The sequence below is a fragment of the Notothenia coriiceps genome, unplaced genomic scaffold (assembly GCF_000735185.1).
Source record: "Notothenia coriiceps isolate Sejong01 unplaced genomic scaffold, NC01 NC01_scaffold00026321, whole genome shotgun sequence".
NCBI lineage: Eukaryota > Metazoa > Chordata > Actinopteri > Perciformes > Nototheniidae > Notothenia > Notothenia coriiceps.
Genome location: NW_011359022.1, coordinates 19,742 through 34,101, shown reverse-complemented (window position 1 = coordinate 34,101; position 14,360 = coordinate 19,742). Strand labels below are relative to the sequence as shown.

The 14,360-nt window shown below is 39.8% G+C and overlaps 1 protein-coding gene across 2 annotated transcripts in view; it reads right to left on the bottom strand.

Moving 5' to 3' along the window:
- Nucleotides 1-14,360, bottom strand: part of LOC104956763 (cAMP-specific 3',5'-cyclic phosphodiesterase 4B-like) — a 106,976-nt gene that overhangs the window by 79,641 nt on the left and 12,975 nt on the right. Inside the window, exon 2 of one of the 2 annotated variants that reach the window (XM_010784295.1) lies at nucleotides 11,883-12,115. In XM_010784295.1, the coding sequence (XP_010782597.1) occupies nucleotides 11,883-12,115 (233 nt within the window). Of the gene's footprint in view, nucleotides 1-2,922; nucleotides 3,966-11,882; nucleotides 12,116-14,360 lie in introns of those variants that run through there. The other variant, XM_010784296.1, reaches the window with a different exon arrangement.

The window sequence follows — 14,360 nt, the reverse complement described above, 5'->3', positions numbered from 1 at the left end:
TGTGTGTGTTGAGGTGTGTGTTGTGTTTGTTGTGTGTGTTGTGTGTTGTGTGTGTTGTGTGTGTTGAGGTGTGTGTTGTGTGTGTTGAGGTGTGTGTTGAGGTGTGTGTTGTGTGTGTTGTGTGTTGAGGTGTGTGTTGAGGTGTGTGTTTTGTGTGTTTTGTGTGTTGTGTGTGTGTTGTGTGTGTGTGTGTGTGTGTGTGTGTGTGTGTGTGTGTGTAAAATATGTGCAAAATGATAATTTTGTTATGTTTATGAGCAGATAGTGACTGAGATAATATATGTGTAAAATGTATCTGTGTGTTTATGATTAAGTGATTAAACCCAGGGTTTTGGTTATTTTAAAATGTGCTTACATCTTAACATTTTTTATTGAATCCACATCAAGACAAAAAAAGCTTTGTGACTTTTTCATGACCAAAAAATAACCCCTTAGCCAATGGTTTGGAAGAAAAGCAACTAGTCTCTTGGACTGCAACAGTTGAAAGGAATCTTCTCATGTTATTATGATAGAAGTTGCTTAAGAACTCTTACTTTATATCTATTTGTTGAAGTAATTTATCACTTGGTAATGATTGTCCGAGATGATTAATGCAGTGCTACATTTTGGAGAATGTATAATAAGATGATAACATAATTAGTATGTGTTTTACATTCACCCAACACAGTAGAAAAGGTCTGGCCAACAGTCATTCATCATCCTAAAAAAATAAGGCTCAGATGGGGAGACAATTATTATAATGCAATGGTAATGATTTGTTGAGGCATTAACCAGATTATCTAATGTCATGGACAAAGCAGACTGCTCTTGCAATCATTACTTACGCTTTTTATTAACTATAAACTAGCATCTATTCTGATAACATGTACAAAAAGGTTAACACACCTGGTATATTACAGCAAGTGTCATTTCCCTTTAATGTACACATTTGTTTAACCTCATTGTGCTGATTGCCATGCATGGCAGTGGAATCTTTTTTGGGCTCTGGGCTTTGTTTGTTAATCTCTTTATTTCCAATTTTAGCTTTGTACCTGTCACTTAGAGCATTTGAGAGTGAGCATGATGGACCTCGGTGTCTCGCTCAAGGACACTTAATCATGAAAGTGGCTGTTAATGGACCGGCGAGGCACTTAATGGTTATGATGGGTGTTACGGGTGTTGTTGTGTCGTCAAACGAGCCTATGTACTGTGGATTTATGAGAATAAACAAGGTAAAGGACACTAGTGGCATCGTAAATATTTCAAAATGAAGTTATTTTCCTTGTTATTCCCCCTGTACCAAACCAGCCCCGCAAATCTCCCTGTCTCCTCAGAAATAGGCTGAACAATGACAGACAGAGAAGATTAACAGACGAGTCCCCGCTCTGCCGGCTGCTGGGGAGGGAGCAGAGAGCGAGAGATACAGGGAGATAAGACAACGTAAACATCCATTACATTCACAAATGCAATATGTGCCTCTAAAAAACACACAAATAGCATCAACAATAACTCTAACACATTCACAATTATGACCGCACTAACATGACACACACAGAAAAAACGCATATCTGCTTTCCATCATACAAACAGTCTAGCATGTAGACAAACAGGAGCAGATTCTTATCTTACTTATTTCCTTTCCCTCCTAACCCCAACAGAGGCTGTTTCTTTCAAGCAGAGACAAGCCAGCTTTATCATGTTACCACAAAATCGTATACATATGACACATTTCATTAATTTCTAGTATGTGTTCATGGGTATAGGTTAATTCCTTATTTTGCAGACAATGGTGTTCACCTTCACAACAAAGACAAAATAAAGCATCTCTGCTTGCCCTGCCCAATTTGAACCAATTTACTGCAACTGCTGTTTTTATGAGGGATAAGAGTCACCTTGAGCCTTTGAAGTCAAATCCCACCAGCTATTTTCCACGCCTCTAATCCATACATTGCATAACATAGCAAGCTCTCCATTTATTCCTACTAGTGCCCTAACTGCTGCAAAGGATGAGGTAGACTCGGGGGGAGAGAGGGGGATGGGGCAAAACATTATGCAACATATAGGTATAAAGTAAATATGAGAATACATTATTTTCAATACACTGTGATATTTTTCAATAAAAGTCAAACTGACAGCTTCTGGGCTTTTTCTGGAGAACAAGCCGAGAGAAATAACATAAATGTGAATGACACAACAAAAAAGGAATTAAAGCAGATTCTATTTTGTGGAATGCTTTTTTCATTTTGAGATACGCTTGTGTTGTGTTCTCTGCAGACATCCATTTGTTCATTGGGGTTGTGAACCCAAAAAAGGTTGAGAAGCACCATGTTGCGTAACGCACCAAACACCGTCCACATCACTGCATCCATCCAAAATAAGCACTGATTCAATCAGACATCCATTGTACCCAGGTACAGGGCAGGGATGGACTTCATCAAAATGGAGGACAGGGGAGTCGGCTGAATGTGACTTCATTCCATTATGTAATCATCTAACCCAGTGACAAATCCCCAGACAGTAACCCTCTCATTTATTTTTGGCCCTTTTACAATAATTTCTCAAAACAGTCTTTCTTGTTAGTAGAGATTCTGACTCATTTTCTCAAAAAAACAACTCAATTTATCTACCATTCCCCCTTGTTAGCTGTCTGTTTAACCCCTCTACATCTTACATGATTCATCTACCCATCTCTCAGCTTACATCCCTTTTCCTTGCATTCCCCCAACCTCCCACTGTTACTAACCATCTCTCCTAATCCCCCCCGCCACCAACAGATTCAATGCTTCAGTTTCCTCTTTTTATCCAAACCCTTCCCCTCTCCATATTATCTCTCCTTACTCTAATCTTCTGTCACATCCCTCAACCACTGCACATGTATTCTCTTTCCTTTATGTCTCAACACTCCTTCTTATTTCTTCAATGACCCAGCACCACAGGCCTTACCAGGTATGGGCCACAGTGAAGCGCCGTCTCTGTCTGATGCTCTTGTTGACCATCAGCTTGCGGAAGAGGCGCGGGGAGCTTCTTGGGGACAGTTTGGGAGACGTGGCGCCCCTCTTCCCTCCCCCCACACCTGGGATTTTGGGAGGCTCTAGCTCCAGGTGCATGTGCTCCTTGAATGTCCGGATGCAGGAGTCCATGTCAACGCTCAGCTCGTTGGATGACATTCCCACAGGCTGGGTTCAGTCTTTCTGTCCTCTTACAAATTCAGTCCCTTCCTGTTTCACTTCAGTCATCAGCTGCTCATGTACAGCTTATTTTTCATCCTCCAGACACCAGAGAAGTTTGCGCTGGGTTGAAATGTTGTAGCCGAAATATTGAGACTACCTCACACACAAACATTCACCCAGGAAAAGGCCAGCTCACACATACCCTTTTGTTGTTTGTGTTGCCTCCTTGCTTCCTATCCTTCCTCCTTTTCTACCGCTTCTTCACGGGTTAAGGGATTAGCCATCCAGCAGTGGTGCCCTCGCCCTCTCTCTTTCCTTTTGGATAAAGCAACGTGCTTTCCTGCTGGTCTTCTGTTCATCAGAGATTCTTAGAGGTGCTTTACCCACAGCAGGGTCACATGCAGCTCATACCAGGAGAGAATAATTCCTCTTTTCTCAACACAGCCTCTCTTCCATTTCCCTCCTGGTGTTGCTGTCTGAAACGTGCTCCCCCCAGTGCTTCTCTGTGTCCCTCTCTCACAGTTGGTGCCTGCTGGATGCCCACCTCAGTACCAACTCTTTCTCTTAGTCCATCCAGGCTGCTTGATGTTGGAGTATTTCCCTTATGAAAGATTCAGAAGGGCTGAACGCTGCTCTCTGCCTCTTCCTGTCTTGTTCTCCCCTCCATCAAGCACCGCTTGACTGACCTCCTCTCTCCGCAAACAGCCCCCACTTCTCTCAAAGGCACTCCCGGTGTGGCACAGAGTGACTTCCACTATGCGGAGCCTCAAGTCAGATTCCCTTTCACTTGCACAGTCAAAGTGGTGAGCTACGCAGAGCAAAGCACGCAGGCAAATGCTTCACTTGCTGTTTCATTCAGAATATACACAAGGAGCTGAGAGCAGGCACGCAGCGAGTGCAAGCCACGCCTACCCTGTTAAGGATTGGCTGGTGGTTGTTGTGACGACAAGCAGGCAGGCACAGTAACAGGTTGTCAAATGTATTATTTATTTTCTGTTTAGCTGGGATTTGTGGTAATGTTTCTGATGATGTTGTGACCTTTAGTGAGGCAGGCAACTGGTGAGTGCCGGCCAAGAAAAAAAATTGCAATTTGGATGGGCGATAAAGGCAAACAGCGTAATGCGCATCAGTGAGGAAAAACATACACACTGCAACAAAGGTCAATTCATTAAAATAAACAGTCTAAAGCATGCTACTGACTGAGCCTGTTGTCTCTTTGCAGTAAGAATGAAACCACAAATAACTTATTACATACCGTTTCTTTCGATCACAATTCCACAACGCACACACACACACACACTCTCACTTTTAGCCATCCATAATTCTGTCTGAGTAGAAGCAATTAAACCGTGAGATTGCCTCAGTATGTAGAGAAAGAAAGAAATAATTGATAGAGGCATTTCAGATCCACATCCTCACACAGAGGGCCACACTGAGTGATGAAAAGGAGAGAGAATAAGAAGAGCAATGCCTTAAAAGGTAGAGAGATGGGAGTATAAGGGAGACAAATCCAAAAGGAACATCAGAAGAGGTAGAATGGCAGCATGACGAATATTGGAAATGTGAGCACTTGCTCGTCTACTCTGTGGACTGATTTGTTTTGGTTGTGAGTCACTGATGCTTCGGAGCCATCTAGGCATGGAGAGTTTTCTCACTTAATGCTTGCCAATAAAACCTTTGAAAAATAGTCTTACCCAGGATGTTTATAAAGAAGAATATACTTGTAGTAATATGTGTCAACGGGGCACAGCACACTGTGTGTCAGTTAGTGGTTAAAAGTCAGACAACGATGCATGGCATTCCCTGGCTCAGCTATTCAAAGTACAATCACAAAATACAACAGTGGACATAGGGTTACAAATAACTATCCTGTAGTTTTCTTACTGACTAATACATCCCAGGAGCATCCAATACGATATGTGAGCTGTCTGCACAGTGTGTGAAAAACTAGAACATTCATTCACTTTTCGTTTGACAATGTCAAACCGGAGGCAAACAAAGGAAGCCTACTTCACACTAACTTTGGAGACTTTGGAGATTTGCAAAGAAGGCCCAAAACAACGATGCTAGCGAGGAATCTGCTGTGTTTAGTAACAACAATAACTGGAGAATGAACAGTTAGGATAAGTAAGAGTCTTGTTGCTAGCACTAGTAGTAGATACATGTTCGACTGTAGAGTAACTGTTGAATCTGAGGTCTCACTGGAAAAAGCAGCTCAAGAGAGGATGATGAACAGGTGTGGCACAGGGCTGTGGTACCATCCACTGCAACTTCAAGTGATCTCCCCCATAACTAAACACATGCAAAATGAAGAGAGAAGAATCTGTGGATGTGTGTGTTGTAAGCAATTGTTGAATGCCTTGTGGGCAAAGAAGCAAAGGCTTTACTTGATTGCAAGTAAAGGATGAGCATTCATCAGAGAAAATGATTATTGGTAGAGTGAATTGCTGTGTACAAAAGCACACAGAAATAGCAGAAATTAAAAGTGGCTGTAAAGCATAGCTCAGTTAAAACACTTTACACAGGAAGGGAAGGCTGGCTTACACACAAATAAGAATCCTCGTAAAACGTAATGATTAAAATAGGTTGCCAGTCACCACTGAGCACATTTACAAACATTGCTTCAGATCAGAGCCAAAGAAACACTTGTTACTAATGCCAAATCATTTGATGCTCTCATTAGCATCACTATGTCCAGTGATAGAAAACTGACACTAAGAAAACACTTCATAAAATTAATCAAGGACAACCAAATTCGTACTATTTCTCAATCTGCTTGAATAAATATAGAGCTGATGCGTTAGAACTAAGAAAAATTAACACAAAACACCTACAAAAAATGTGAAATACTATTGCTGGCTCTTGACATTAGCAAGATGTCTGACAAAAGATGAATGACAAAGCACAGAAGAGACGCGGCAGAAAAACCAACGTTATAAATCCATTTTATAAGTGATGTTAGATTGAAAGGGATTGAATTAGAGTGACTGGGCCATTTCATTCCGCATTAAAGTCTGGATTGTACACCCTGAGCTGGAATGAAAGCACACAATGCACGGTCACAGAACAGGAAGAACAGAGATCTAAAACGGAGCGCTGGCAGCCCTTTACTGGTGGGCTGTGTTCCTTGAACAAGTGGATACTAATAATGGTGTCTGCTGAAATGGAGACAGATAAAAAGGCTACATGTATTATAGGCATCTGGCCCATTTCTGAAAATGACTTAAACTAAATGATCAGTCAATTATTAAATTATGAGATTTAAATGTGTTGATGAATACTGAACACAAAGTATGACAGGTTGAAATATTTAACAAATGGGGGCACTACATAAAAAGTAAAGGGATGACCTAAGTGATTAAAATGATTCCTTCAGGCGGAAATGGATATATCAACAAAATGATATTGGAATAAATTCAATAGCTCTTGATACATTTCACTTAAACCTACAAAGGTCCAATTCATAGTAGTGCTAGTGGAATGGTGAAGGGATTACCAAAGTCAGTAGGAGTCCTCTGTGCACCATAAATGTCTGAAATATCTTGAAATCTATGAGATGATAGAACAGGATAGACCAAAGCTTTCAAAAGACTGACCGTTAGCTATTAGCAGGTTGATCTGTTTCTATTTTTTCTTTATTTAATTTTGAATCGAGTACCCTTTATACTTTGTTTTACAATTTAGTTTTTGGGATACTGTGATGGGCATTCATCTCACATTTTACTAATATTTTACAATGATTATTTTGCATCAAATATTGTATTGATTGTTAGCAGCAACTAGTGCTCTTGCTTTGCTGTGATGTGTTTTTCAGCTTGGCTGTGGAGAGTCTTGTTTAAAGGTCACCTAATGTGCAAAATCCACTTTCCATGTATTGTATACCTAAACATGTGTCCCCTCTGTGTAAAGAGATTCTGAAAGTTTCAGAAAAAAAGATTCGCTCTCTTTCTGTCCTGATCCATTTATATAAAAACCTGTCTGAAAATGAGCTGATCAGATTTTAACCACTTTATGATGTCATGATGATGTTTTGTCTTGTGTAACCATTAGCCAATCACCAACCAATGTAATGGGAATAAGATAGGCAAATGTGTTTTTTTATCATGAGTGTGTATGTCATATAGCGATGATATAGACCTTGAGTATGTGATGGGTTTAGGTTCGTTAATGAGAATCCTATGAGTAGCATCTCTTGCTACAAAACAACATCTATTCCTCATTTCCTTTTTTCAAGCTACATCTCTCAGATAAGTGCAAAAATAATGCATTGTAGTTAGACATTAATACACCTGTACTCCTTCACAAAGGTTCATATAATCAATAACTCTAAAACTCAAAGAGAAATCAGGTATTAAACATTGCCTTGAATGAAAAGAGGCTGCACAATATGACAAATGCAAATATAAACAAAGGATCAAAGTCAATGGTGAAATGAATAAAACACAACAGAGAACAAAAGGGGTTACGTGTGGTCTGTGGAATAATCTGTGATATCCATAAAGATGAACGAGGGCTTCAAGATTTCAAGGTGACCTTGTTACATTTCCTTTGTGTACAGTCTTAGAGAACAGAAAAGGAGTGGTGTCCGCTACAGACTGCTCCCAAGGCTGTTAAAAGTATTTTATATCATGTAGACAGTTATCCTATTAACATCCCTGTCAACTCCAAACCTAACAGACAAAACTACTCATAGGTTTAATTCACACTCACACATGAGAAGATTGCTATGCAACACAAACTGACAACCAGGAGAGAAGACAAATTAAATACAGATTAAAAACAGATTATTTTTCCTCTGAACCAAAACCTTCCCAAAGCCGATGAAACTGTTGCAGACACGAATGCTCGTTCTTAAGCTTTAGCATAAAACTGGATCATATTTGCCCATTCAATGTTCCACTATGCTGTATAATCATGCAAAATGGTGTTGAAATATTAGAAGCATGTTGACTGTTGGTGTTCGTTGAAGTTGGATTGCAGCAAGAGCACTTCTTATTTTCCAATGCGTCCAAATTAAAGTCGTTGACATGTGTCCAAAACACCAAGATAATCTGCTGATATCCAAAGTAGGTATGTTTGAATCCAAATAGCTAAATCTCAGTGAAATACAAATGTGAATTATTTGCCTGCCTTTGTCTCTGCCTGTGCGTGCTAAAATTAAAAATGTAAGATCCAATTTTGGCTCACTGGCTGTGTGGATTACTCCGACAAACACCAAATCTGTCTGGAACACCAGCGGAGAGGGCAGTGCTCGACAACACACCACAAAAAGAAAGTACACCGAGTGCAGACGAACCATAATCTGAACACTGTCATTACGACAGGGTGAGGAGCACGCTGAAATCGATAAATGTTAAGAAGCTTAACCTGAACACATACTAAGGTCAGGTCCTGAGGTATAGTATAGTTTTCTTTGTTTGTTTTTTTACTCCTTTGTTTTCAAAATATGTTTTAAAGAAATCTCTGTGAAATTCAATAAAACTAGAAATGAATAAGAAATCAAACCGCACAATGAGGTTTTTACTTGTTTCGTGACACAGCTTAGACACCACTCCACTTTTGCAGAGTGTGTGTAGTCTATCATCACTGGTAGGTTTGCTGTAGTGTGTCGTTATCTGAAGCCCTTCAGCCGATAGAGCATGATCATGTTGCACAAGTGAAAGGATTTGGTTTATGGAGATAAGCCGTAGGTGGTGCCAATTTCATTGCTGAAAAAAAGGGGGGCTACAAGATTACTGATTCAAAGAGCACCAGCCTTACCTAAAATGGTGAAAAGCAATGTAGAAAATACAATGAACATATTAAGTTTGTTTCATGTCTTATTATATGGAACATTACTGAACATCAAATCTCTGTGTAGCAATGAGTATACGATTTATTTATGTTTCAGTTCCAACCAATTTAATTAGCAAATCGTAAAAGTGGATGAAATCGCACCTATAATCTCTGTCCTGTACATGCCAAAGACACCTGTTAATAAACACACATGTATCCAGTTTATTCACCAGTCCCTGACTCAGTTATTGCCACTTATTTACAGGTTTCTTCTGCACCATACTGGCTTTTCTCAGGCGGTGGCACAAGCACACTCAGCCACGCACACAATCCATGAGGCACAGTGAAACAATTGTGTGCATCAGCAGGAAGAATAATTGAATCCCAAAATAACTTCTTGCTCCCTCCGCCTCCTTCCAAACATTGATTTAAGCACCTAAATAAGTACAAGGGAAAGAGGGGACTGAGGAGCTGAGCTGATGACGGGTACTTTAATTGTGCCGCAGACATATTTAGACATGCATATAATACACAGGCACACACACACACACACACACACACACACACACACACACACACACACACACACACACACACTTCAGGCTTTTCTAGGGAAGGGAGCAATTAGACTTTAGGACCTTCGGGAAGTTTCTGCTGACCCTGACATATAGCAGCAGTGTTGCCTGGAGGAAGTGTGATAGCTTTTTAAAAGAGAGGAAGGCCAAGAGAGAAAAGTACATGTGGGGAAACATGTCTGCCTCCACCACCAGGGTTACTGACGACTGACAGACAGCTCGTCTGCCATAAACTCTGCATTTGCCCAAGTGGACTGAACAGCCACCAACAAACATGCTGTTAAGAAAAAAGAATTTCATTGTATGATTTGATATATATAAAAAAGGTTATATATTAAAATTATTGCCACAAGCCAACACAAGAAAGGTTTCCGTGCCTCCATGTCTCTGGAAGTGTATTATTCCCCTACCATGCATGCCGTAGCACATTTTACTTGCATCATTTTCACACTCATCAACCCATTCAGTAACCCTCAGTGTGGAAGCATCTACTCTTCTACTTAGCTTGTTCCTTTAATCTGTCACCAGTGTGTTTGTGTGAATGTGTGTGTAAACTTGTCCAGTCAACCGTGTACACACTGCTCCCTTCTGGTAGCAATTTAAATTTCAGATCTTCAAACATTCACTCAATAAACAGGATTTTATGTTCAATGTGATTCATCAGAGAACGTTATGTCGTGAAGGTAAATACATGTATTTCTCATTTGTTTTTTAAGTGTGCTCATTATTTATTTCCATAATAGGTCCTGTATTGCAAAAAGACACAATGATTAGTCAATAAGTAGATTAAATAAAACGTGATCATTTATCCCTTTTGTTGACATATATATATATATGTATATTTAAAAAGGTCACCAGATGTCTATACAGGACACATGAACACCCATAAACTTAAGTGCAGCACCAATCAGGACTGATGAGCACCAATCTTCCCTGCAGTCCTTATTCATCTCACTGTAAGAAATTAATCACCTGGCTACTCTATTTAAAGTGTTCCTCAAGTGACTCTGGTCCAATCAGGAGTGATTAGCTAGTTTTGTAAAAGCATGTCTGAATTTGACACGACTGGACAACTGGCCGACTGCCCAGAAACTGGCCACTTGCTGTTGTGTTTGAGTATCTGTTATCTGAAACTGATACATGGTACCTGTTGCTGTGTGTGCGTGTGCGTGTGCGTGTGCGTGTGCGGGTGTGTGTGTGTGTGTGTGTGTGGCATGCTGCATAAATAATGAAGCAAGGCAATGTAATCAACAACAGGCTTAGTGCTACATGGCAGCTCAGTCACAAATGCAGAGAGGGCTTCTAACACATTTTCTGAAGCTGAGTCTTTGCTTAGTATAACTGAGGGATTCTGTGGTTTGACAAATAACTTTCTCCAATGATTAGTACTTAAAATTCCATTTATGGAATTGGTGAACGTCAGCCTGTTAGTAGATTTGGACAGACATTCACCATTAACATCTCATATTCATGCAATTTTTTCGGATGCTTCGCAACCAAAACAAAATCCACATTGCTCCATCAAAAGCTGTAGAAAAGTCCCGACATAGTCCAGGCTCAAGCGTAGAACAACAAGAAAGAGGCTTACTGTAGGTACGACAAGTACACACCTTATAGACAAGGTGTCAACATATGTGGGGTTTATAAATGAAACTGTGGTACCTTATTGCAGCTATATTAGTATTAGTCTATGTGATGACCAGAGACATTTAAGACATTTTAACACAGAAATGCCAAACTAGGTTGCAAATTATTGAGAAGCTTGAGAAGCTTTACATAGTTTGTCCACCAGAGAGCACTAACAAGCTAATTTTTCAAGTTTGACATTTCCTGCACAGTATGGAACTTGGTCCCCATTCAGAGAATATATAAAAAATATCAGATTTACAATTTTTTTTATCAATTCCTAAATATCAATATAAGTATGGGCTTAACAAAATCTAGTAGCAGACTGCAGTCTACATTGAGAAATTAAACTCTTTCTCCCTGAAGGTTTATGTTTAATTTCAGAAAATATATTCTTTGTTTAAAACATAAGCTGAGGTAGTCTTTGTTTAAGGTGAGGTTGGCCAACTTTCACTAAAAAATAATTTTTGTATACTTTGTATGGTGACAATAAAGATATTCTGATTCTGTTTTGCAGGACACTGGGACAAAAACTAACATTCAATGCTTTTTAAGTGTTGCATCTTTATTCATGTAGAAGAAATGCTACATTATCTAAAGCATATCCCTTTCCAGTTACAGAAAAATCATCCTAATGTTTAGATTTCTCCAGGTGTTTGAATGTCTCTAGGTCGTTCAAATGTTTTCCTAAACAAAGTGCTTCTACTGCCATTGAGCACGTTTGTGTTTGTTGGATTTAATTTTTCTGTTCACTCACCATTCGGGATCAACCGGCGTGATATCTATCCTGGGAGGGGCTCCAAAGGGCAAAGATGTTGGCCTCGCTATGATTTCTTCATCAGGTGTCCTTGACCCCTGACGCCATGACAACGGGGGTAACTGCAGGTTGCCTGAGAAACGGCGTCGGCCACGGCGCAGGTCAACACCCAGCGTGTACGACGGAGAGGTGAAAGACTCACTGAAGCAGCAATCTGGAGGCTCTTTGCAGTCCTGACAAGAGAGGGAAAATAAGTGTATACAATTACAGAACACACTTATTTTCAGTGAGAGCCAAAGAGAAGTGGGAAGTAAGTATAACATTAAACCAATAATAAAGAACTCAACTCAAAGTTACTACTGTGTTTAATTACAACTCCTAACTTTTTTCTCGAGCTTTGTAACCGTTTGCCCACTAAGGGGCGCCACAGGCTTGTTTCTGACTAAAGACGGTGTTGTATACGCACTACTCCTCAGTTTCTTGTGACCTATAACAACATATTTATAAGGTTGACACCTCTTCATCTCAGATGAAATCATTTAGGAGGGCAGAAAAAAATCCTACACAACCCAAATGTACTTGAGACTAGTTGAGTCTTTAAAAATATCACAAGAAAAATGCAGTCTTCAAACCTTTGATGGTTCACATTATGATGACTTAAACAAATGTAAAAACAAGATCTGCTAAAAATTATTTCGTTGTACAGTACGACTGCATGAATCCCACATGAGTCGAGTCTTTTGTCTTCACACACAGATCCCCTCTGGCTTCCCCTTCATTTACTACCCTAATTTGTCTCGTTAGTGTGAGCTGTCTCTAGCACACTGCTTGCATTGTATAAATCACATGTTTATTTCTCAGCTGCTCTCTCGAATTTACATGGAAGTCTGAAGGGCAGGATACATCTTTATCTCGACTGTATCATCAGCTTATAGTTCTCCAAACCTGAGAAAAATCATTCTCAGTTTGACAACGATTGTAAAAAAAACATCCTTACACACTCAACAAGAAATGAAAGATTTCACCTCCTTTTATCCACACTGACAATGTTGTTTTTCTTACAATCAATGCAATTTTCCTTTTTTTATCATGGTTGTTATTTAATATAGAGACAAGACCGTTCGCTGGAGCTAGTCCCATGTGTGACTACAACCTGCATGAAACCTAAGGAACAGGGAGAACTTGTACGTTTGAAATGTATAACTTCCTTGCTCTGAGTCCAGTGGTTATATTTCATAATGAAAATAGTTGCCGTTCTAAATTGGAGCCATTGTCACTTGATCATCAAACTCACCTCCTTGCCAATGGTGTAGAGAGCTTTGTATACAGTAAATAACTCTGAGGGAGTGTTTTACTAGTCTAGTCAAAGTTGGCTGAATTGAAGAACAAATCGTTTTTACAGTTTCTTTATTTTCAAGCCTGAATCCTACTGTGTCTTCTGTAGTAAACACTTATTCGAGTAAACACAGACTCCCACTCTTAGTCCCTCAGCAGCTCTTCTTGGCCTTTTTGCCTTCTCCCACCTACTCACAGCTTCTGTGTTTTACCAAACTAAACAATGCCAGTGATCGGGGTAGAACTCAATTCATTATTTCTTAATACAGAATGAGACAAAGTGAAGCTGACTTTCTGCTACGTGGGTGGTGGCTTTCTTTTCTGTTTAATATGTGCTTATGGTAAACAAGGTTATGGAATACTTGACTCAACTTGCATGTTTGTGGTAGCAGATACAACATATACATTTGTGGACTTGCTGTATTGTTAAAAAACTCTAGCGATGTATTGCCCAATTTGATTTAAAACGAGCCACTAGCTTGTCCTTTCCTCCAATAGCCCAAACACTCAACTGTATAAATTCAATGTTAGATAAGTGTATGCACTGACCTGGTACCATAGACGATTTGCATGGATTTACATTTTCCTAGCATTACTTAAACACCAGTGTTTCCCCTGCCATTTTCTTGGAGGGAACGCTGCGCCCCGCCAACGGAGCCCCGTGCCCCCCCTGAAATTCAAGGTGTTTAAAAAACAAAATATATATATTATTTTGTATTTGGAACCAAATTGCAACTAATCTATATCTACTGTCACTTTTCACATTGAACATGTGCTCTTTTATTAAATAAACTAAAAGCTTTCATTTTAAGTTGTGAGTTTAGTGTTTTTGACCCTAACGTGTCACGATCTGTCTGTGTTGTGTTTTGTCTTGTCTAGATCTGTTTTTTGGTTTTCTGTCTGCGTTGTGTTTAGTCTTGTTTAGACCTGTCTTTGGTTTCCTGTCTGTGTGTGTTCCCTCCTACCTGTTCCCTCCTATCTGTTTTCTTGATTGTTTTCACCTGGTGCCCCTGTGTTTTCTCCTCCCTCCTCACCTGTCTCTTCTTTCCTTGATTAGTCCTGTGTGCATTTAAGTTCTGTTTTTTCCTGTTAGTCTTTGTGAGATCCTTGTTTGTTTTTGACTGTGTTCACGGGGAAGAGCTC